This window comes from Geotrypetes seraphini, chromosome 11 (assembly GCF_902459505.1).
Source record: "Geotrypetes seraphini chromosome 11, aGeoSer1.1, whole genome shotgun sequence".
NCBI lineage: Eukaryota > Metazoa > Chordata > Amphibia > Gymnophiona > Dermophiidae > Geotrypetes > Geotrypetes seraphini.
The window spans coordinates 79,565,245-79,590,325 of NC_047094.1; the positions used below are offsets into that span (position 1 = coordinate 79,565,245).

Sequence of the window (25,081 nt, forward strand, 5' to 3'; positions counted from 1 at the left end):
AAAAAAGGAGATTATCCACATTTAGGCATCAAGATTCTTTTTTTCAGACACATCAGGGTAAATATAGAAGCAGGTCATCTAAACCAGCAGTTTCAATACCCATTGTGCAATCACCCAATGGGACTACCATTAATAGACCAACATCTGGTTTTCACATTAGGAAAAGAATTAGGAGTGATTTGTCTCTCCAGTAACAAGCCCTACTAGACTTCCCTCTCAAAATCAAGATACACGTTCAGAAGATTTTTTAGAGAAGCTTTGGCCAGACAGAGGCAAGACATATTTTTGGAACCCAAGATCTCCGGTAAGGTATCAAGGCAGACTGGTGGGAGGGTTTTATCAACCCTTTTTTTTCAAAACAGATACGGACCACCCCTTCATTTTCAAGGAAGGACTTTTTATCCAAGCAGAGGAAGGGGAAGAGGGAGAGAAGGAAGCAGAGGAAGTGTCAGCTATTGAACCTGGATCATAGAAAAGAAATCCCCATTTTTAATATTTCTGGTTTTTCATTAACAAACACTCAGGCGAGTGTTTTATGTAAGGGTCTTTCCTTTGTTCCCTCAACCAAGTATGATCCGTTACAAACCAAAATAGATCTGTTTAAATTTCAAAGAAAACTTCAGATTACACATTTTTTCTCTAATAGTCCATCCCAAGTTGATTTATCAGTTTTGAATCCAGCCTCAAAGTGGATCCCTCCAGGTCCTCCAGATCCACAAATTGCAGCTTTCTAACAGTGTGTATTACATGATATTGACACATTAGAAAAGAGCAATAATAAGAAATTGTTTTTTAATCTTTCTAAAGATGAATCTTGTGCAGTTAAAGATTTGAGAGACAATACGAATATAGTCATCAAACCAGCGGACAAACGAGGTGTTGGTGTCATTATGGACAGAACATTTTATGTTACAGAAATAGAGAAACAAAGTGTTTGACCAAGCATATTATGTTCAACTTCTAGAGGACCCGACCATTAAGTTAAAAATGGAAATTGACTCTTTGGTTTCGATAGCAGGTTATATTACATCAAAGGAGAGTTTATTTTTAACTGTGAGCCATCCTGTAATTCCTACTATTTATGTACTTCCCAAGATTCACAAGTCAATTACGAGCCCTCCTGGTCATCCAATTATTTCAGGAAATGGTTCCATTTTAGAGCCATTGTCTAAATTTGTAGATTTTTTTTCTAAGACCCTTTGTTCCATGCATTAAATCATACATTAGAGATTCCTCTTATATGATAAATATTATTGAACAATACAAAGGAGTACTTACTGATATCAGATTAGTTACTATGGACATTGAGTCATTGTACACGAATATTCCACAATTATCAGCAATGGAAGTTATAGAGAAAATACTTAAAGAAAGGGAAACACACAGAAGGGTTCCCAATCACTTTATTTTGACATTGGCGAGTATAATCTTGACTAACAATTCTTTTTGTTTTCAAGGGAAATTTTTTCAACAGATTAAGGGCACCGCAATGGGCTCCTCAATGGCTCCAGATATCGCTAATCTTTATGTAGCCGACTTTGAGGAGAAGTTTTTGGAATCACATCCTTTTCAAGAGAATATTTCACTTTATAAAAGATATATTGACGATGTGTTTATTTTTTGGAAAGGCAGTAGTGAGAAATTGGCTGCTTTCCACCAGTGGCTTAATAAATGTGATGCCAATTTGAAATTTAAGATGGAATATGATGACCAGTCCATCTCTTTTTTGGATCTACATATTTATAAGACAAAATATGGTTTCAATACTTCAATCTATAGCAAAGATATCGATAGGAACACTTATCTTCATTTTACTAGTTTTTATAACAAAAGTTTGAAAAACAATCTTCCATATTCATAGTTTTTAAGATTACGTAGATTGTGTACTGATTATGATGAATTCGAACGACAGGCACCTATGATGCTGAAAAATTTTTTAGCAAGAGGCTATCCAGAGGATTGCGTACAAATGTGCCTTGAAAGGGCACAAACAAAACATAGAGAGGAGTTGCTAAATCTGATGATGGTTAAACCCACACCTGACTTAGTGTGCACACTCAGATTCTCTCATTTTTCTCATGATATTCAAAATATAATCAAGAAGAATTGGCATATTTTGGGCACCCATGAATGTTTTAGAAAGATTACACCAGTGGTTGCATTTTCTAGGAATAGGAACCTCAGGGATATGTTAGTACCTTCAACACTTCCGGATCCAACCATGAATAATATTGGTCCATTTGGACACACACCCTGTGGACATTGCTCAATATGTAAACACAGTATGAACATTTCAAATTTTGTACACCTGTTACTGGCATTAGTGTCACACTAAGGGAGCACAGTGACTGCAACACCACCCAGATAATTTATGCGATTATATATCCATGTTCGAAGTGGTATATTGGTAAAACCAAACGTATGATTAAAACTAGGATGATTGAGCATAGAAGTTGTATCAGTAGAAATATACAGTCTGCATCAATAGTGGAACATTGGTATGAAAAGGGTCATTCTATTGAAGATCTTAAGTTATTTGTTTTGAAAGTCATCAAAACAAAATGGAGGGGAGGTGATCCAGATTCTTTACTTATGAAGGAGGAACAGCGCTATATACATAATTTCCATACAGTGACTCCTAGTGGGTTGAACATGGAACTTGATCTGAAACCGTTTATGTGATTGTTTTTATGTATCAGAACATAAGAAGTGCCATCTCTGGAACAGACCCTAGGTCCATAAAGTCCGGCATTACACACATGCGGAGGCCCCGCCAGGTATACCCTAGCATAGTTTTAGTCCCCATATCACTCTAAGCTTCTCATAAAGAGAAGTGCATCTAGCTTACCCTTACCAATGTCACTTTATGCCACTCATAAGGAGATGTACATCTAACTTACCCTTAAATCCTAGAACGGTGGATTCCGCAATTACCTCTTCTGGGAGAGCATTCCAGGTGTCCACCACTCGTTGCGTGAATTAGAACTTCCTGATATTTGTCCTGAACTTGTCCCCCCCCCCCCTTAGCTTCAGTCCATGTCCTCTTGTCTGTGTCACATTGGACAATGTAAATAATGTTTTTTCCTGCTCAATTTTGTTGATTCCTTTCAGTATTTTGAAAGTCTCGATCATATCCCCTCGCAGTCTCCTTTCCTTAAGGGAGAACAACCCCAGTCTGTTAAGTCGTTCCTCGTAATCCAGGTTTTCCATACCTTTCACCAGCTTTGTTGCTCGTCTCTGCACCCTCTCTAGCAGTTTTATATCCTTCTTTAGATTATGCCATCCTTCTTTATGTTATGCCATGATTTATCTGAAATATGACATGTTTAATCGAAATTATTTATGCATTATTATTATATGTTTGATAATTTAAAAGTTTTTATATTTTCATTTTGCAGCAGTATATGTTTTAGTTCTATGGTTGTTATCCTGCAGTGTGCCACAGGGCTCCCCCCTGTCCCCCACCCTGTTCAATATCTACCTCACCTCCCTAGGAAACTTCCTGCAAAGCCTCAAGCTAAAATTCTTTATCTACGCAGACGACATTACCATAGTCATCCCTCTAACCAGTTTCACTCAAGAACTCCTTAACTCCCTCACAAGCATACTCAGTCAGATAGAACTCTGGATGCTATCCTACAGACTAAAACTAAACCCAGACAAAACAAAATTCTTCCTAGCAACCCCCAAAGACAAAATCAAAGACACCACAATCCAAGTAAAAGGATCCACATTCCCCCTCGAACAAACCTTAAAAGTACTGGGTGTAACACTGGACAAACATCTATCCCTCGAGAAACACACTGATATCACAGTCAGGAAAAGTATCTCGATACTTTGAAAACTCCGCACCATAAAAAAATACTTCGACGACTCTTCATTCCGCCTCTTAGTACAATCCTCCATCCTCAGCATACTGGACTACTGCAACATCATCTACTTGAGCTCCACAAAGAAAACCATCAAGAGATTAAGGATGATCCAGAACACCACTGTCCGCCTCATATTTGACCTGAAAAAATGGGACCATATCACCCCTTTCTACTACAAACTCCACTGGCTCCCACTAGAATCCAGAATCATATTCAAATTCGCCTGTTTTTGCTACAAAACAATATCTGGTTTATCCCCAAGCTACATCACCCCTCACTTCACCCTTAACCACAACTATAAGAACTCCCGAAAAATTCAACTCTTCACCTTCCCCTCCCTAAAACTATGCCACTCAAAAAAATTCCTTGACAAAACCTACGCCTTCCAAGCCGCCAATCTAAACCCTTGGCTAGCCCAAATGGTCCTCAAGGCCTACAACTACCTCGACTTTAGAAAATTACTCAAAACTTACCTATTCCGAGACCAAGACCCTTAATGCCCCTTTTCAATCCTCCCCCCGTTCTGATCCACTCCCCTCCCCCCTACTTCTCTCCTTGCTGTTCGCAACTCTATGATCAATTCGATATGTAACCACTTGGAGAATTTACAGAGTAACTACTCTTGCCTTGCTGTTTGCAACTCTATGATCAATTTGATATGTAACCACTTGTAATCTCTGTATAACTAATATGAACCGCCTAGAACTCTTCGGGGTATGGCGGTATACAAAAATAAAAGTTATTATTGTGTTGTTTGGCACTTTATACATTGTACTATGGGGTTGGCATCAAGTTTTTGTTGGATCTTGCAACAACCAAACTTGTTAGTTTTTTCTTGGAATATTCTGATTGGCCTGTATATACATCAGCTGGTCATGTAATGTGACATGTCATAAGCCTTTGTATATTTTATATTTGGATCCTCTAGAGCACAGTTCTTCAACCGCCGGTCCGCAGACTGGTGCCGGTCCGCAAAAAAATGTTGCCGGTCCGCGAAGGATTTGGGTCCCCAGCCACAGCAAAAAGTGCCGGCATCAGCTGACGTGCAACTTCCTGTTGCTGTCGCTATGCCGACACTCCTGCCTTCCACCTCCTATTCCTGCCGCGTATGTCTCCGCACCCCCAGACAAGCAGGGGCAGCTTTGTGTGCTTTTAACTTCGGCACACAGCTGCCCCTAAGCAGTATTTTAGCCGCGGTTTCATGAGGCAGTCTCGGGGCCTTTGATAGGCCGGCCCACATCGCATCATCAAAGCGGGACAGCCTACCAAAGGCCCCGAGACTGCCTCATGAAACCGCGGCTAAAATACTGCTTAGGGGCAGCTGTGTGCCGAAGTTAAAAGCACACAGAGCTGCCGCTAGCCTACATAGAGGAAACATTTGCTAGAGAGGGAAGGAGTAGGGGTGCTCCTGGACAAGGGAGGGGAAGGGGCTACTGCTGACAGGGGAGAAGGGAAAGGGAAGGGACGAGAGTTACTGTTGGATAAAAGGAGGAGGAAAGGGAGAAGGGGTACTCCTGGACAAGGGAGGGGAAGGGGGTACTACTGACAGGGGAGAAGGGGAAGGGACGAGAATTACTGTTGGATAAGGGGAGGAAGAAAGGGAGAAGGTACTGCTGGACAGGGGAGGAGGAACAATGGAAGGGTTAAGCTGGCAGGGAGATTAGAGGAGGGGAAGGAGTCAGGATGGAATGGAGAGATCAGATGAGAGAAAGGGGAGAGACAGAGGAATGACAAAGTAGAAAGAGATTGATGCTGGGAAGGGGGGTCAGATGAAAAATAAGGAAAGTGGGACAAAGATGCTAGATCTGGTGTAGGAGAGAGGGGCATAGAAAGAACGCAGATACCATATGGAAGGGGGAGGGGTAGAGGGCAGACAGTGGATGGAAGAGGCAGATGCTGGATTGAAGAGACAGAGGGCAGACGCTGGATGGAAGAGAGTGAAAAGAAGATGAAAGCAGAAACCAGAGACGACAAAAGGTAAAAAAAAAAAATTTTATTTCTATCTTGTGATTAGAATATATCAGATTTAAAATAAGTATCCTGCTAGAGCTGACGTTAGACATAACTGGGGAGTGTAAAGCCCAGGCAGTGCGTCTTTAGCTTCCAGCTGGCTCAGGGCTCTCTCTGACCAGGAGGCAGTTGCCCTAGTTTCACTCCCCTAACACCATTCCTGCCATGTGTGACTGTGGTATTCTGTTAGCATGATATTTGTGTAGCATTCTGTAATAATTTGGCTTATTCAGTTTTCTTGATAGTAGAGGGGACATATGTGAAGGGGAGGGGAGACGGGGGTTTTGTTGATCCTTGCCCTGTATTATTTATATTTATAAAATGACAATTGTACAGAATATTGTTTCTTTTTATACTTTAATAAAATATGTTCAATATAAAATCATAACTATTTGAGGCTTGTGCGGATGGGATCAGATGGTTAATGGGACCGAGCTCGCGGGGATGGGGCGGCAATGGGGTTTTTAAAAATTTCAGTTTTATTAGTTTGCCAGTCCACGAAATAATTATTTTATTTCCGCCGGTCCATAGGTGTAAAAAGGTTGAAGAACACTGCTCTAGAGGGCTTTCTTCTTCTTTTTTAGCAGCGGGATGCTTGTTACCTGATGTTATATTTGCTTTTTGAAAAGTTGTAAGTAACCTTTTTTTTATTTTATTTTTTGAATGAAATTTAATACATTTACAATATCAAAAGATATCAAAGAAAAAAAAGGAATTTCAATACAAAATTTTCAACACAACAAACAATACAAAAACAATCCTTTATAAGCCCACTAAATAGGGAAACATATTTGCTTATTTCACAAGCTTAGTTTTAAAGGAAAACAAAGAAATGGGTTGAATTCCAATGAACCCAAATCATTCCCTACTAAATTAGGAGTAAGTAACCTTTTTAAATGATTTCTACTTTTATTTGGCAGTTTGGCCATCATTTAGTGTTTTGCCATCTTTGTTCCACCTCTCAAATTTTAAGCAGTCCAATTTTTTAGTCAGAGTTCCGGCACTCTTCAGGACTTTTTTAAGTTATGGAGACCACATAAACACATGGCGGCTTGTTGGCTGGTGTTAATTCACTAATGCTTTTTACATATAAATTCTCTATATCCACAACAAATTTGACATCAGTGTATAATTCAATTGTTAGTTTTGATACTTTTCATTTTGAGCTATTAGATAGCCAAGTTTGCTTGTAAATGTTTAAATATGTCTTTCGTTGTTGGTGGAACTTTTTTTGCAGTTTGGTTCCGCAGTAGCCCCAATTATTTATTTATTTATATAACGCTGTGTTTTTAGTTTCTTCTTGGTGTTTAAACTCTTTTCATTTTCTTCTCTTTATAGTTAGTTGACTTTCTTTTTTGTTTGAAGTCTGGTAAGACCTATCAGAGTGGGAATATATTCTAGATATTCACATTGGTGGCTTTCAAGGTACGTTTTGCATTATTATTATTTTCTCAGGCTATTCTGATTGGTTTGATTAAACCTATATCAATATCCTCTATGCTAGTCCATAATAGTCTTTCGGTGCTAATCATTTATGTATTATATTCTTTAGGCAGTTGATGAGGTTTTTCAGTATTTTCTATGGAAAATGAGGCTTTAATGCCAGATGCAATTTTTAGTAATAGTCTTTATGTTGGCTCACATATCTCTTTTAATGTGTTTTTGATGTTTGCTATTTATAAATTAAACTCTATGGGTTTCCATTTGGGTTTTCTTAAATTTAATATTGATTTTATTGTATGTTTTTATGGTTATAGTAGTTGTTGATTACATATTTCATTACATTAGGTGATAAATTTCACTACATTATATTTGTTGATAAATTTAATTATCAACATAGCTACATTGTTCAATATTTAATCATTAACCTATGTATTGATGACATATATGTATTTTTAAGTTTTTTACCTCATTATATGAATCATTCTTCACTTTTACTTTATTCATAATTTTTTATGTATATATTTCATATAATGCTTTCGATGTTTTTTATATGTCCATATACTTATTTATAGATTCCTGAGGAAGGCCTGTTGGCCGAAACATGTGCATGTCGAGTCATTGAATGTATTTTTATGTCATTGGATGACTAAAGATTCCTATATTATCAGATGCATTGGAGGACACTTTCATTAGTGCACATCATTCTGAACTGGACAATTCCACTCAGCCTTTGGTACATTTGTGTTTGTGGTTTTGTTTTTTCCCCTGTTTTTGCCTCTTTATAATTTAGACCTCCCGTTATTTTATGATTTTATAACTAAGATGCTTAGAAACTTGATAAGCGGGATAACAATTCTTAATAAAACTTGAAACTTGATTAAAAATTGGGTTATTCCACCTTTTCAAATTTTAAGGCGGTTTTACATACAAATACAAGCATAAACAGGGTAGTTCAATACATTTAGGACTTAACATCAAAGAAACGTCAGAGAGGCTTCCGATACTGGTGCGAATCGCGAAAGGAGCCGCCGCCTCGGGTTTGAAGGAAAAATGACTGCAGCAAGGGAGCTAGCTGGCCAAAAACTAAACACTCGATCATTGCGTCCAGATCATGAGCTGCAAAATAGTACCTGGGGGGCCGCTTGCGGTCCATGGGCTGCGAGTTTGAGACCGCTACCAGGACTGATGCCCCAAAAGCTGCATCATGCTTAGCCACCCCATCAAGTCTGGAAAACTTGCGACGGTATGACGAGAGGCCCAAGTGACTGCCCCACAAAGTACATCAGGCGAGATCGCATGGGATTCAGTCCACGAGGAAGCTAGTCCTCTGGTACAGTGAGCCTGCACCCCAAAGGAAGGCTTCATCCCCGCTGACACATAAGCAGCGGAAATGGCAGCACGGAGCCATCGAGGGATGGTAGCCTCAACGTGAAGAGGCCCGCCAAACAGAGGGTCCAAAAGACGAAAGGCATGCGTGGCCTCCAGATATCTCAAAGGAGATGTCACACATCCAAAGACTGCAAAACACGGTCCTTAGACTTGGAACCCGACAGAACAAAAGTGGGTAGCCGAACTACCTGGTTGATATGGACTGCGGAAACCACGTGCAGAAGAAAAGAAGACACGGTCCTCAAAATATGCGACTCTGTGATGTGCGACTCTGTGATGCGGAGAAAAGGATCCCTGCATGATAGAGCCTGAAGCTCTGACAGTCTCCAAGCAGAAGTGACCGCAATGAGGGTTCATAGAGCAGACGAGTCAGCAAGTGGAGAATCAGATTCAGATCCCACGGAGGACACGGTAGTCTCAAGGGAGAAGCATACAACATCTGGGGGAGACGCCAGAGAACCCCCGAGAGAAGAGGAACCCAAACACAACAGTCCCGCAATGGGGACATGGATGAAGAAACCGCCAGACTCTTCCTGAGGCCAGCCTACACGAAGGTCAGAACATGCGCTACCAATGGGGCCAAAGGATCCACTTGAACCCCTGCACCCATTGAATTCCTCTCGCCGTGAAGAAGCCCCTAGCCCTCAAGGCAGTGCATACAGCACCAGGCCGCAAGACCAAAGCGGTCTGGAACTTGAAGGGCTATCGGGCCCTGGGTGATCAATCTCCAATGGCAAGGAAGACGCAGACCCCTCACGGAGCTCAACCGCACCAGGTCTGCGTACCAAGGATGGCTGGGCCAGTCCAGGGCCACTAGGAATACCGGACCTGTGTGAGATGCCACCCAGTGCAGAACACACCCTATCATAGGACACGGGGAAAAGCCATACAGAAGTTCCCCTTCTGGCCACAACTGAACCAGAGCGTTAAGCCCTGCGCTACCGACCTCTCGTCAGCAGCTGAAGAACCTGTTCGCCTTCCAGTTCCTGAGGACATTCAAGTTTCAAGTTTTATTGTGTTTAATATACTGACCATCAACATGTACTTGGCCGGTTTACAATGCTGAAAAAAAAAAAGGTAAAAAGTAAAATAATAATTGTATATATATATATGGGGAGGAGTGAACATTAAAAGACAATAGACAAGGACTTACATGAATTTTAGGATATTAAGGTGATGGAAAGGTCAATAAATACATTATTAAAATGAAAGTTAAAAGAAGGGAAGAGGGGGGGAGGATATAACATCAGGGATAGGCTTTGAACGCTAGCTCGGACAGGCATCATTGTCCCAGGTCCAGAATCTAACAACTGAGGAAGTCTTTATCACATGAGCCGAGGACAAGGCCATCAGATGCTTCTCCGCCTAGGCAACGAGCATCTGAGCCTCCAGGCTCAGCAGGGGACTCCTCATGCCTCCCTGACAGTTGACTAAGGCAACCACCGTTGCAATGTCCTAGAACACACGGAGATTCCCTTGAAATCCCAGCAGAGCCAGACAGATCGCTCGCATCTCCAGTTGATTGATCGACCATCTGCTCTCCAATGCAGTCCACTGACACTGGACCAGCACAGACTGGCAAACTGCTCCCCAGCCAGAGACTCACATCTGTTGCCAGGGTCACCCAGTCCAAGACTCGCAGAGGGAGCTCAGTGTACAGAGTAACCAGGTTCAACCATACATCTGCATGCTGTCGTCAACCATGGTAACTTCACCCCCAGCGCATCCCGTTGAGGATTCCACTGAGACAGAAGGGACAACTGAAGAGGACGGATGCGAGCTCTTGCCCATGGATCACAACTATGGTTGCCATCATGAGACCCAATACCTGCAGATAATGCCAGGCGGGCGGGGCTGGAGCAGCTAACATGTCCCGAACTGCACTCCGAAGCATGAGCTTCCTAGATTGCGTCAGAAACACTTGGTTACTGCCCGTATGGAACCAGACTCCCAAGTACCCCAAGTCCTACATTGGCTCGAGGCGACTCTTCTTGAGATAGATCACCCAGCCGAGACTCCAGTAGTCACCACTTGGCAAACTGCTATGCGGCCTTCCTCCAAAGAGGAAACTTTGATAAGCCAGTCATCGAGGTACTAATGGACCAGCACACCCAGCTTGCGCAGATGGATAGCCACCACCACCATGACTATGGTGAATGATCGGGGCACTGACACCAACCCGAAGGGCAGCACTGCGAACTGGAAGTGTCTCCTGAGAAAAAGGAACCTCCAATGATCCAGAAAAAATTGGGATGTATAGGTACGCTTTCTAGAGGTTCAAGGAAGCCAAAAACTCCCAGGGCACCACTGCTGCCACCACTGAACGCACTGTTTCTAGCCGGAAATGCAGAACTCGCAGGAAGTTGTTCACTGCCTTCAGGTTCAGAATAGGTCTGCAATCTTCGGAGTCCTTCATTGGCATGATGAAGTAAATCGAGTATCTCCCGAAGCCCAAGCTCACACTTTACTGGCCCTGTCCGGAGTTCCCACAGGAGGGGACAGGAAGAATTCTAGCAGAGGCCAGAAAAACTGTAGTGAAAGGCCTTCCCTGAGCACGTCAAGGACTCATTGGTCCGAGAATATCATTTGCCATTTCAGAAGGAAATGGCTGAAATCCACCTCCTCCCCCCCAAAAGGGGTGCGTCCCGCCAGAGCCTGACGTCATTATTTTATCTAGGGAAGGGCAGAAGGCCAGGAGTAGGAAGACTGTTGGCATGCTGCACCTCCAAAGCGAGGACTGGAGGGAGCTCCGAAACACTGTCTTGCCACCGGAGGTCTAGCAAACTGAGAAATGTGCCGGAAGGAACGAAAATCCAGCTGTCCCATATCTCTGGTCGGATGAGGTCTAGAGCCAGGAAGCACCTCAGGCTTACGGTCCTAAACACTGGCCATAAGGTCATCCAAACCCTGGCCAAACAGGAGCGAACCTTTAAAAAGGAAACCTGCTCAGCGTAGCCTTTAACTGAAGGAGCATCCGAGTCACTGGTGAATCTAAATCATTCGCTGAGCGGACACTGAAGAAGTTCCCAGCTTAGTTCAAGATGCTATAGAGTGTATTAGTAAAAAAAAAAAAAACCCCAAAAAAACAAAATCCTCAGACATGCCCAGGCCACAAGGAAGTGACTGCAGCAGCTTGCACTCCCGCAGTAGCGGAAAAAGAAAGACGCTTGATAACAAAATTCACTCTTCTGTCCTGAACATCCTGCAGGACAACCCCTCCACCTGAGGATAAAGAGGTACGCTTGGCGACCTGAGCCACAGTTGAATCCACCGTCAGCAGGACCAGGTGCTAGGTGAAGTCTGATGCCATGGGATACAACTTTGCCATAGTCCAAGGATAAGGGAACCCTCCGAGGACTCCCAGACCTCTAACAGCACTTCCTCCAAAATCACACTGTCCAGCAAGGTGGATAGCGGAGGTGAAGAATAGAGAATGACACAGTGACAAAATTCATCACCGTTCCCATCCCCGCAGATAACCACAGGAAATAATCCCATGTCATTTTCTAGTGTCTATTTCAACCTCAGTCCTTCTACACCAGCATTCTTCAAAGCAAAGCTTGCGGATCAGTGGTTGTGGCCATTCATACTCTGATTCTTCCCTCTCTCCTTAAAGAATGACATGAAGATGGTTTCCCGCGGTTATCCGCGGGGACGGGAACGGTGAAGAATTTTGTCACCGTGTCATTCTCTAGTGAAAAACTTAGAGCTGTACATTCCGCCTGAACTGCATGTTCTGAAACCAGGTTCCGTGTTCACAGTGACCCAGAAATAAGGTCGGGCAGGTGGCTAGTCTTGAAGAGCCGGCACACCGCCTGGTGATCCACAAGGTCTCGGAACCCATTGTTCTGGGTATCACCCAGATCTGCTAGGTTAGCCATATCTGCTGAGTCCGCCGAAGAAACAGGTGATAGCAAAGGCACAGACACCGAAGCAGAAGCAAGGGAGGGGATGAGCCGCCTGTCCGCAGAAAATTCTTGCTGTTCCGCGCAGGGCCGTCGAGATTGACGAGCTGCAATTTCCTGTTGGTCTGCACAGGGCCAGCAAGATCATGGGGAGCCTCCGACAGTGGCTTTCTCCCCTCCCAGCAGCTCTCGGTACTTGCTAGCGCAGCGATTCACTAAGGCAGCCTTGGGGCTTTTGCTGAGTCACGGCCGCCTCTGATGACGCAACTTCCTCTTTCCTCAGAGGCGGCATGACCCATCAAAGGACCCAAGGCTGCCTTAGTGAATCACTGTGCTGGAAAGTACAGAGCAGCTGGGAGGGGAGAAAGCCACTGTCGGAGGCTGGGAATCTGCTGGACAAGGGAAAAAAAGGGACAGTTGCTATTGGACCTGGAGGGAAGGAGGAGAGATCCTGCTGGGGGGAAGAGGAAAAGGAGTCTGGGAAGCTGCTGGACAAGGGAAAAAAGGGACAGCTGCTACTGGACCTGGAGGGAGGGAGGGAGAAAGAGAGATGCTGCTGGGAGGGAAGGAGGGAAAAGAGTCTGGAAAGCTGCTGGACAAGGGAAAATAAAGGGACAGCTGCTACTGGATCTGGAGTGAAGGAGAAGGAGAGATGCTGCTGGGAGGGGAGGAGGGAAGGGAAGAGAGTTACTGCTGGACAGGAGGAGGAAGGAAGGGAGAAGGAAAAAAAGAAGGAAACAGCTGGAAAGGAGATTAGAGGAGGGGAAGGGGAGAGGCAGGAATGAGAAAGTAGAGAGATTGATGATGGGAAGGAGTCGGCAGAAAAATAAGCAGAGAGGGACAAAGATGCTAGATCTGGTGTAGGAGAGAAAAAAATGAGAGCAGTGAAGCTGGAATGAATCATGTAAAAAGGAGAGAGGGGGCACAAGCTGGATGGAAAGGGGAGAGGGGCAGAGAAAGAAGACAGATACATCGGCACCGTGACCATGGAAGGCCGAGTAGGTGCAGCAGTGCGTTCCACCGAGGGTGACCTTGAAAAAGCAATGTTACTTACCGTAACAGTTGTTATCCAGGGACAGCAGGCAGCTATTCTCACTAGTGGGTGATGTCATCAGACAGAGCCCCGGTACGGACGTCTCACAAGCACGTGTTGCTTGTAGAAACTTAAAGTTTCTAGATGCCCGCACCGCGCATGCGCCGGTGCCTTCCTACCCGGAGATCCGGGCGTGTCTCCTCAGTTCAGGTAGCTAGCCTGAGAAGCCAACCCAGGGGAGGTGGGTGGGACGTGAGAATAGCTGCCTGCTGTCCCTGGATAACAACTGTTACGGTAAGTAACATTGCTTTATCCCAGGACAAGCAGGCAGGTATTCTCACTAGTGGGTGACCTCCAAGCTAACCTCAGTGGGATGGAGGGGGAGTTGGCGACTTAAGAGAATAAATTTTTCAATACTGTTTGGCCAAACTGTCCATCCCGTCTGGAGAGGGTATCCAGACAATAATGTGAGGTGAATGTGTGAACCGAGGACCAGGTGGCAGCCTTGCAAATTTCCTCGATTGGTGTTGATCTGAGGAATGCTACTGAGGCTGCCATTGCTCTGACCTTATGGGCTGTGACCTTACAAGGAAGTGATAATCCAGCCTGGGCATAGCAGAAAGAGATACAAGCCGCCATCCAATTAGAGATGGTGCGCTTCGATATGGGTCTTCCCAACTTATTAGGATCGAAGGAGACAAAAAGTTGAGGAGTGGATCTGTGTGGCTTGGTGCGATCCAGGTAGAAAGCCAAGGCACGTTTGCAGTCTAGAGTGTGAAGGGCCGATTCTCCGTGGTGAGAATGAGGCTTAGGGAAGAATACTGGAAGTACAATGGATTGGTTGAGATGAAATTCGGAGACCACCTTAGGCAGGAATTTCGGGTGAGTGCGGAGGACCACCTTGTCATGGTGGAATACTGTGAATGGTGGGTCCGCCATCAATGCCTGGAGTTCGCTGACTCTGCGAGCGGACGTAAGGGCTACAAGGAAAAGCACTTTCCAGGTGAGGTACTTCAGAGGGGCCCTGTTGAGTGGTTCAAACGGGGGCTTCATGAGGTGGGAAAGGACTACATTGAGGTCCCAAACCACTGGGGGTGGTTTGAGAGGAGGGTTAACATGGAAGAGTCCTTTCATAAATCTGGCGACCACCGGATGGGCCGAGAGGGGTTTCCCTTGTAGAGGCTGGTGGAACGCCGCAATAGCGCTCAGATGGACTCGTATGGACGTGGACTTGAGCCCAGATTGAGATAGGTGTAGGAGATAGTCCAGCACGGAGGATAAGGAAGCTCGCTGAGGTTCCTTTGACTTAGAAACACACCACGAGGAGAATCTGGTCCATTTCTGGGAGTAGCATTGTCGAGTGGCGGGCTTCCTGGAAGCTTCCAAGACCTCCCTCACTTCTTGTGAGAATTGGTGAGGGGTTACGTTGAGAGGAACCAAGCTGTCAGGTGGAGAGACTGCAGGTTGGGATGAAGTAGTGATCCTTGATGTTGAGTAAGTAGTGAAGGAAACACTGGAAGTGGTACTGGTTCCCTGCTGCTGAGTTGAAGTAGGAGGGAGAACCAAGGTTGTCTGGGCCACCGAGGGGCTATTAGAATCATGGTGGCCCGTTCGAGTTTCAGCTTGACCAGAGTCTTCTGGATCAGCGGGAATGGTGGGAACGCATATAGAAATCGTTTCCCCCAGTTCAGTAGAAAAGCATCTGCCTCGAGGCGATGAGGAGTGTAGATCCTGGAGCAAAACTGAGGCAGTTTGGCGTTGTGGGGAGCCGCAAAGAGGTCTATCTGAGGCGTCCCCCATTGCGTGAAGATTTGGTGAAGGGGGTTGGAATGGAGAGTCCATTCGTGCGGTTGTAGCAGACGGCTTAGTTTGTCTGCTAGGACGTTGTTCTCCCCCTGGATGTATACTGCTCTGAGTAGGGCGTTGTGGCGCACCGCCCAGTCCCAGACTCGTAGAGCTTCCTGGCAAAGGAGGGACGAGCCCGTGCCCCCTTGCTTGTTGATGTAATACATGGCAGCCTGATTGTCTGTGCGAATGAGGATTACCATGTCGTGAAGTAAATGTTGGAAAGCTTGGAGCGCATTGAAGATGGCTCTGAGTTCCAGTAGATTGATTTGGTGTAGTCTTTCCGCACTGGTCCAGAATCCTTGGGTGCGGAGACCCTCCAGGTGGGCCCCCCATGCGTAATTCGACGAATCGGTTGTGAGAACTTTCTGATGGGGGGGAGAGTGCATCAGCAAACCTCTGGATAGATTCGAAGAGGTCATCCACCAAAATAGAGACTGCCGAAGAGCAGGTGTGACTACGATGCGTTTGGATAGTGGATCGGATGTCTGATTCCACTGTGATGCCAGGGTCCACTGGGGGATCCTGAGGTGGAGTCTGGCAAAGGGTGTCACGTGTACTGTGGAGGCCATATGGCCCAGGAGCACCATCAGTTGTCTCGCCGGTATGGTTTGGTGAGTGACCACCGACTGGCAGAGATGAAGGAGAGACTCCATGCGTTGCCGGGGCAGGAATGCTCGGAGTCGGGTGGTGTCCAGGACCGCTCCGATGAAGGGGAGGGACTGGGTGGGTTGTAGATGGGACTTGGAGAAGTTGATCTCGAAGCCCAAATTCTGGAGGAAGTAGGTTGTAGCCAAGGCCGCCGAAGTGACCTCTGGGGCTGACGGGGCCTTGATGAGCCAGTCGTCGAGGTATGGAAAGACCTGTAGACCCCTGTCCCTGAGTGCTGCGGCCACTACCACCAGGCACTTTGTGAAGACTCTGGGGGACGAAGATAGGCCGAATGGTAGCACTCGATACTGTAGGTGCAGATTTCCCACCCGAAATCTGAGGAACTTTCGGGAGGCCGGGTGAATGGGGATGTGAGTGTAGGCCTCCTTGAGATCCAGGGAGCATAACCAGTCGTTCTGCTCGAGGAGGGGGTATAGAGAAGCCAAAGTCAACATGCGAAACTTCTCTTTGACCAGGAACTTGTTGAGGGCCCGAAGGTCCAAAATGGGTCGCAGGTCGCCCGTTTTCTTCGGGACGAGGAAGTACCGGGAGTAAAACCCCCGGTTCAATTGGTCTGACGGGACCGTCTCGACCGCCCGAAGCTGAAGTAAGTTTTGGACTTCCTGAAGAAGAAGGGCGGTCTGCGTCGAGCTTGAAGGATACTCTCTTGGAGGATGGTCCGGGGGGACCCGGTGGAATTGAAGAGAGTATCCTTCTCTTATGATGGAGAGGACCCATAGGTCCGTGGTTATGGCCTCCTATCTGTGGTAAAAAAGATGGAGGCGGCCCCCTATGGGAGAGGCCGAGGTTATGCTCCCGGGAGGGGCGTCAAAAGGGCTGGGGAGCCTTAGGTACAGCGGGTGGCTGGACTTTTTGCTGAGACTTCTGGGGGGGTTGTCTCTTCGCAGGCTGTCTCGCCGCGGGCGTTTGTCTGGGCATGTAACGCCGCTGGTAAATCAGGGGTGGCCTGGAAGGTCGAGACTGTTGGGGTTTGGGTTTGGGCCGTAGGATGGATTGAAAGGATTTTTCATGATCCGACAGCTTCTTGGTAACAGTTTCGATAGACTCATCGAACAGGTCAGCTCCAGCACATGGTACGTTGGCGAGTCTGTCCTGTAGGTTGGGATCCATATCGATAGTACGGAGCCATGCCAGGCGACGCATAGCTACCGCGCTTGCGGCGGCGCGTGCCGAGAGTTCGAATGCATCGAAGGAGGATTGCATCAGCTGGAGGCGTAATTGGGAGAGGGAGGCTACCACTTCCTCGAACTCGAATCGAGCTTGGTTGTCTATGAACGGAGTGAACTTGCGGAGCACCGGCAAGAAAAACTCCAAATAGGAAGAGAAAAAGAAGTTGTAGTTTAGCACCCGTGACGCCATCATGGAGTTTTGGTAGAATTTTCTACCAAATTTGTCCATCGTTCTCCCCTCTCGGCCCGGCGGTACAGAGGCGTAGACCTGGGAGGGATGAGAGCGTTTTAGGGAGGACTCGACCAGCAGGGATTGGTGGGAGAGTTGGGGGCCCTCGAACCCTTTATGGTGCACGATGTGGTATCGAGCATCGAGTTTGCTAGGGATCGCCGGTATGGAATACGGCGTTTCGAAGCACTGCATGAAGGTCTGGTCCAGTAATTTATGCAGGGGGAGCCGAAGCGACTCCGTTGGGGGGTTAGGTAAATGCATGGTGTCCAGATACTCTTTGGAGTATCGGGAGCCCGTGTCAAGGGTCACATCCAGATCATCCGCCATTTGTCGGAGGAATGATGAAAAGGATAATTGTTCCGCCAGCGTCGGTCTGTGGGACGGGCTGGCGGAGGAGGAGGCCTCCAGGTCCGTGGACATCGGGGAGTGACAAGGAGAATCGGGCACCGGTGTCTCCTCGTACTCTGGGCCCCTCGGAGGGGACGCCTCTGATGAGGAGTATCCCCTACGTTGCAGTTTTTTCTGCGGTGACACCTCCGAATAGCGTGAGGAGTGCCAGGATGAGTGTCTCGATCGGTGTCCGTCTCGGTGGCGGGACGGGGATCGGGATCGTCTGTGCATCGCATGGTCTCCCGAGGTCCCCAAGTGGATAGGGCTGGAAGCAGTGGATCGCCACTGGGTTTGCGATGCGGGTTCCTGCGATGCTACCCAAGTCTGGTAAGGAGTACGGAGGAACTCTTCCTGACTATGCCCAGGGCTTCGAGTATCGATCGAAGGTCTGGTCCCATGTTGGCGCGGAGGCGTAATGGGTTCTAATGGCGGCATGTCGGTAAGCGAGGCTTGCCGCGTGGGTATCGCCGCCCTCCCTCGTTCGTCCTCGTCGGTTGTCGAGGTCGAACGGTGTGGGGGAGGGGGAGGGGGCGGACCGCCCCTTTGGACCGGTACCGGGAGGTCACCCTGTATGGCAGCGATGAGCCCGGGTCCGATGGTCTGCATGAGCTCAACGAATTGAGCTTCCAGCACGGACCGTAGCGAAGCCGATAGGGAGGGATCCGCACCGAAAGGGGGTCCTCCTGCACGGACATCGCGCTCCTTCGAGGTCGAGTGCTTCTGCTTAGTAGCTTTCGGCACTTTGATGACCATTGGTGGCACTGTGGAAGGAAGAGGTACCTGAACCGAGGAGACCGGGGCAGGCACCGACGTCGAGCTCGTGGATGGTGTCGGGGCGAGCGATGCCGGTTTCGCCGCACTCGATGCAGGAGGAGTCGATGCCGGTTTCGCCCGCACCGGGGAAGTATCAGATGAAGTGGAGGCTGAGGGATCCTTAGCTGCGTCCATCTTGAACATCGATTCCCACAATAGGCAACGCCGCTTGAATGAGCGTGCCGTAAGGGTAGAGCAAGGCCCGCACGATTTCGGGATGTGGTCAGGGCCCAAACACTGCAAACAGCGCCAGTGAGGGTCCGTGAGTGAAATCGCGCGTTGGCACTTGCTGCACTTTTTAAAACCGGTGATTGGCCGGGAATAGGCCGGAAAATCTCTGCCGCGAGGTCGAAGCCCGTGGGCCTGAGCCACGTGGCCGGCCCGTTCGACCCGCCGGAGGAAATAATCTTCTCCTTTTTTTTTTTTTTTTTTTGAAAAAGAAAAGAACTGTTAAAGTAATTAAAAGAAACGAAAACGAAAACGCGGACAAGGAAGGCAAATTTAACTGAATTCAGCTAGCGCATGAAGAAGTTGAACTTCTCAGCTCCGCGGAAAAGAAAGAACTGAGGAGACACGCCCGGATCTCCGGGTAGGAAGGCACCGGCGCATGCGCGGTGCGGGCATCTAGAAACTTTAAGTTTCTACAAGCAACACGTGCTTGTGAGACGTCCGTACCGGGGCTCTGTCTGATGACATCACCCACTAGTGAGAATACCTGCCTGCTTGTCCTGGGATAATGAGTATTCCCGTATGATGGAAGCACGCTTGGAGGATTTCGAGGGTGGTCTCATCAAGGCCTGTGGGACTACACTCACCGCCTGGATGGCCAGAGACTCTGAGGAAGGCTTCTTCTGTAGCTGAACTGAACCTGAAGGAGGAAGAGGTGACTTAACCGGAGCCGAGGTCTTTGAGGCCGAGACCGTCGAGGCCTTCGAGGTCGAGGGAGACTTGCCCGGGGCCAAGGTCTTCGAGGCCAACATCGAGACCGAGGCCGAGACTGGGGTCGGAGCAGGAGCAGCCTCCATGGCGAAGAGCTCCGCAATCCTGGCCCTACGACGGTGAAGAGCCCGAGGCTGGAGGGCACAATGGGGGCAGGAGTCCATCGGGTGATCAGCACCCAGACACAAAATACACCAGCGGTGCGGGTCTGTGATAGAAATAACCTGACCGCACTGGGAGCACTTCTTAAACCCGGTAAGAGGTCGGGACATAAGTTAGATAGGTGGCTGTGGCCACGGCGAACCGGGAGCCCCTGGTTGCCGAATCGAAAAAAAGAAAAACACACGATCGATCAATAAAACAATAAACAAACCGCACAGCGACTCCTGTATTCAAAATAAAGAAGCCGCGGTGCTAGAAAGGCACTTAGAGAACGCAGAGAAGAGAGACAGGGCTTTCTGGCTCCGCGGAAAACTAAGAACTGAAGACCACGAGGAGGGGATGTGCCCTCTAGTGGAGCAGGAAGGCACGCATGCGTGGGCAGCACTAGCAAACTTTAAGATCTTCAATCAAGTTTGCTTGAAAAGCTGTCCCCGACGGGGCTCCGTGGATGACGTCACCCACATGTAGAGAATATGCTGCCTGCTTGTCCTGGGATAATATGCTGCCTGCTTATCCTGGGATAAACCATAAGACTCATCTGCTGATAGCACTGGATAGTAAGTTGAAGTGTGCACAGACCAGTCAGAGTCATAGCCCTCGAAGTTAGGCATTGTAAACTGAGATCAACATTGAGCAGAGTGTCAAGATCAACATGAAGGGTGTTAAGGTGAGCGCCAAGACGATCGTCGACATGAGTGTCTGCCGAGGAAGGTGGGAGTGGGCATTCCTCCTACTGATAATCATGGAGGGAAGAGGTTAGTGGTGGGGGGGGGGTCCAGGTGGACTGTTGATTTTTTTTCTCAGGGGGCCATCATCGGGGGAGGGGGGCTGGCATCACTAAAAAAAAAAAAAAAAATAGGGACAGATATTATGCATATGTAACAAACGCACATCTTGGGGCCACTAAAAAACACAAAAAAACGAAAGTCTTCCTGCCCCAAATAGCTGAGCAGCAAGAGGCTGCTTTAGGGCTTCCCCTGTCAGCTTTGGCATGTGTCAGTCACTTTTCCAGTGACTGATCGGATGGAATTATGGTGGATCTCCATGAAACTCATTTGCATGTGAAATTTTTTCACCATTGATCGCTATTTTGAAATCGGATAATTTGCCAACACTACAGCAACCCGACAGATTTTACTGGTGATATTAGAGATCTGGCCCTCAATTTGAACTCCTGATCAAATATGTTGCAGAATGGGAACAGCGCCATAAGGAAGAGCTATGACCAGAAAAAACATGGGGTAGAATGTTTTTTTTAAATTTTTTATTGCTAGCTCTATGGTTATAGAATGGTTACAAAGTTTTATATATATATATGTAATATTATATGCCAGAGCATTTGCATCGTATATATGGCTCTGAAGTGGGGAATGTTGGTGGCAATGTAGGAGTAGGAGATCTTTTTGAATATCTGGTGGCACTGCCCTCAAAAGCACAAATATTTTAGTATCATTGTTTTAATATCAGATATTCTGGGGACCAGGATACCTAAACAGACTACTACTTGCTCAATGTCAGCCTGCTTTGAATGAGTGATAGAGTACCACCTGCTGGCCAATGTACTTACAGCAGATCCAATGTACTGGCTGCTGTGTAAAAATAATCCTCAACGTTCTCTAGAGCTCATGTGATAAGTCATCAAATATATATATATTGCAATTTACCTAACTGGATAGGTTCTTTTCTTAAGACATGGAAGCCTTTTTCAGGCCTAGAAATAGGTGACACAGGGACTACATAATTGATGGTCTTGATGTTGGTTTGCTCTACAGAGCTCTGCCCTGAGCCTTTACAGATTCATCATACTTTCCCTTTTGTATGTTACTTGAGAGTTCTTTTGGGGTATATGGAGGGAAGGAAGGGTTGGGGAGGGATGCAATAGGGGAAGTGACTTTACCTACTGTTATTCTTCAGAACATGGTTAATGTGCTTGATACTTATGGTTCAGTTATGTAAAAAAGCCATGCCCTCAGCCAACAGAGCACAGCTTTCTGTACACATTTGCCCCAGAGGCAGGATGATGGGCTTGATAAACATATCTTATGTTCTCTAGTAATGATGGCTCTTTGATGAGGGAGAGAGAGGTACATGGAAAGATACTATTCAGAAAAGGAATGAAATATCCTTGCTTCTCTGGTGCTTGGTAACTGTTACCTGCATGCACATTTAGAGATCTAGACAGACACTTTGAAGCTGTCAGAGATAAATTCACTAGATGCAAGTAAAAATGCCTTCTTTTTCTTTCACATGTAAAAGCCATACCTCCTGCTTGCGCCAGAGATGGATCCGTTGTCTGTACTGACACTGCCGTCGCATCTCCAACAGTGGAAGCAGGAAAATATGCAAACCGTGCTTCTCCACTAACAGCATCAGCCGACGGGCTACCACCGTTGCTGAAAGGATTCTGGATCACCGCCTGAAAAGAGGCAAGTTAAACATGATGCCCTTTTCTTTATGCATATAAAGGCCTTCAAGACACACATTCACAGAGACATGCATTATCATTTACACTTCTCCCTCCGGATTCGCAGGGATAGGGGCAGAGCCGGACCGCGAATGCTGAAATACTGCGAATATCTTCTAGTCTGGCTCTGACCCACCCCCTCCCTCCCGGCATCCCGGCCTTACTGGTGGTCTAGTGGGCTTTCGGGGCAGGAGCGATCTTCCTACGCTCCTGCCCCATGCAGATCACCAATAGGAAATTGCTGCCATTAGTTCCCGTAGTCTCTCGAAACTATGATGGGAACTCCCCACAGCCATTTCCTATTGGCGATCTACACGGGGCAGGAGCGTAGGAAGATCGCTCCTGCCCTGAAAGCCCACTAAACCACCAGGTAAGGCTGGGACGCCAGGGGGGAAGGCTAAACTATGGGGGTTTTTTTTTTTCTTTTTTCCCCTCCCCCAAAAATCGCGAATATGTGAAATCGCGATTGCCAAAACCGCGAATGGCGAGGGGGAAGTGGAAGATTATGTTCTTATCTTAGGTAATGAAAGATTAGGTTTCTTACCTCTGCTAATCTTTTTTCTTGTAAATCTCTTCTGGAGGCTGAACAGTAGGATCTTGTATCCTTTCCAGCCTTGGCTGCAGGGCTCACAATCAAATTTTGTCTCCTCACTCTGAGGTTACCTCCCTGGATACTTCCCCTGGACTCTCAGTTAGCAGCAAAGCCAGGTAGATCTAGCACAAATAGGAAACACAAGAAAAGAGAGAAAGGGATGTGGGGACTCCCCGCTACAAGTCAGTTCTGTTCATGAAAAACAAACACATAACCAACGAATGCCAATAAGGCCAAAATTTGTCGAACAATAAATCGGAACATTTATAAACTGCAAAACAGCATAACTGTGCACTACAGGAGACACAGCCTGAGGATCAGAAGGGGCACCACCCAGGAACTCTTCTAACCCTTTAACCATACATCAATGGACACTCCTGTGATTCTTAGTGGTCAAAGACAAAAATCCAGCTTACCAGTTACTGAACAGGTGACCTGCGAATCGGACAGAATAAACGGGCAGGTGTTCAGCCTCTAGAGGAGATTTACAATAATGAAGATTAGCAGAGGTAAGAAACCTAATCTTTCATTCTTGTACAATCCCTCTGGAGGCTGAACAGTAGGGACATATCAAAGCAGTCCCAACAGTCGGGGGGGGGGGGGGGTGAGCCCACCATCAGAAGAGAAGCCCCAAAAGCTCTATCATGCTTAGTCGCCACATCAAATTGGGAAAAGTAGGAAGAGAGGCCCTAGTGGCTGCCCTGCAAATCCCATCAGGCGAGACCGCAAGAGATTCAGTCCACGAGGAAGCCAGTCCTCTGGCAGAGTGAGCCTTCACCCCAAGGGAAGCCTTTCTCCCCCACTAACACATAAGCAGCAGAAACGGTCGCCTGGATCCATCTAGAGATGGTAGCTGTGAACGCAGGATGACCCCAGTGCCAAAACAAAGAGATAGTCCGACAGACAGAAGTCAACCGCAGCCTCCAGGAATCTCAAAAGGAGACGCCGCACATCCAGAGACCGTAAAAGACGGTTCTCAGACATGGAGCCAGATGGAACAAAGATGGTCAGCCGCACTTCCTGGTTGACATGGACCGAGGAAACCACTTTCGGGAGAAAGTAAGGCACTGTCCACAAAATAACCACAGGCTCCGCAAAGCAGAGAAGAGGATCTCTGTACGACAAAGCCTGAAGCTCTGACACTCACCGTGCAGAGGAAACCGCAATGAGGAAAACTGTCTTGACAGCAAGATCCTACCGAGAAATACCATCCAGGGGTTCATAGGGCGTATTATCCCGAGAACGGAAACCAGATTTAGATTCTACGTAGGACAAGGCAGTCATAAGGGAGGCATCCGGGTGAAACGCCAGATAACCCTTGAGAGAAGAGGGCCCAAACATGAAAGTTCTGCAATCCGGACCCGGAGAGAAGAAACAGCCAGACTCTTCCTGAGGCTAGCCAGTAGGAAGTACAAAACATGTACCACCACTTGAACCCCCACACACCAAGCTTGAAGACACCTCCAGGCTTTCACAGAGGCTGACACTGCTGATTTCTTCGTGCTATGAAGGAGCATAGTGATGACCTCAGAAGAGTAGCCCCTAGCTGTCAAGGCCGTATGTGGAAGCACCAGGCCGGAAGACCAAAGCGGTCCGGATCTTGAAGCGCTATAGGGCCCTGACTGAACAACCTCCGATGGTAAGGAAGATGTAGACCCTTCTCTGAACTCAGCTGCACGAGGTCTGCGTACCAAGGTCTTCTGGGCCAATCCGAGGCCACTAGGAGTACCAGACTCTCATGAGAAGCCACCCAGTGCAGAACGCACCCTATCATAGGTACCGGGGGAAAGACATACACAAGTTCCTCCTCGGGCCACTGTTGAACCTGAGAATCAAGCCCTTTACTGCCAACCTCCCGTCAGCGGCTGAAGAATTTGTCCGCCCTCTGGTTCCCCGAGGACGCCATCAGATCGAAGGTGGGACGGCCCCATCGGTGAACTATGTACTGGAACGCTAGGCTGGACAAGGACCATTCCCCCAGGTGCAGAATCTGACGACTTAGGAAGTCTGCTTGAACGGTGTCGACTTCGGCCACACGAGCCACAGTCAAGGCCACCAGATGCCTTTCCGCCCAAGAAAAGAGCATTTGAGCCTCTAAGCTTCCTGACGGTCGACATAGGCAACAGCCATTGCAATGTTGGAGAACCTTCC

The 25,081-nt window shown here is 47.3% G+C and overlaps 1 protein-coding gene across 2 annotated transcripts in view; it reads right to left on the reverse strand.

The window, feature by feature from the left end:
- The window catches only part of USF2 (upstream transcription factor 2, c-fos interacting), a 292,290-nt gene that overhangs the window by 126,531 nt on the left and 140,678 nt on the right, over positions 1-25,081 (reverse strand). For both annotated transcript variants that reach the window (XM_033914828.1, XM_033914829.1), the window contains exon 5: positions 22,137-22,290. In XM_033914828.1, the coding sequence (XP_033770719.1) occupies positions 22,137-22,290 (154 nt within the window). The remainder of the gene's footprint in view (positions 1-22,136; positions 22,291-25,081) is intronic.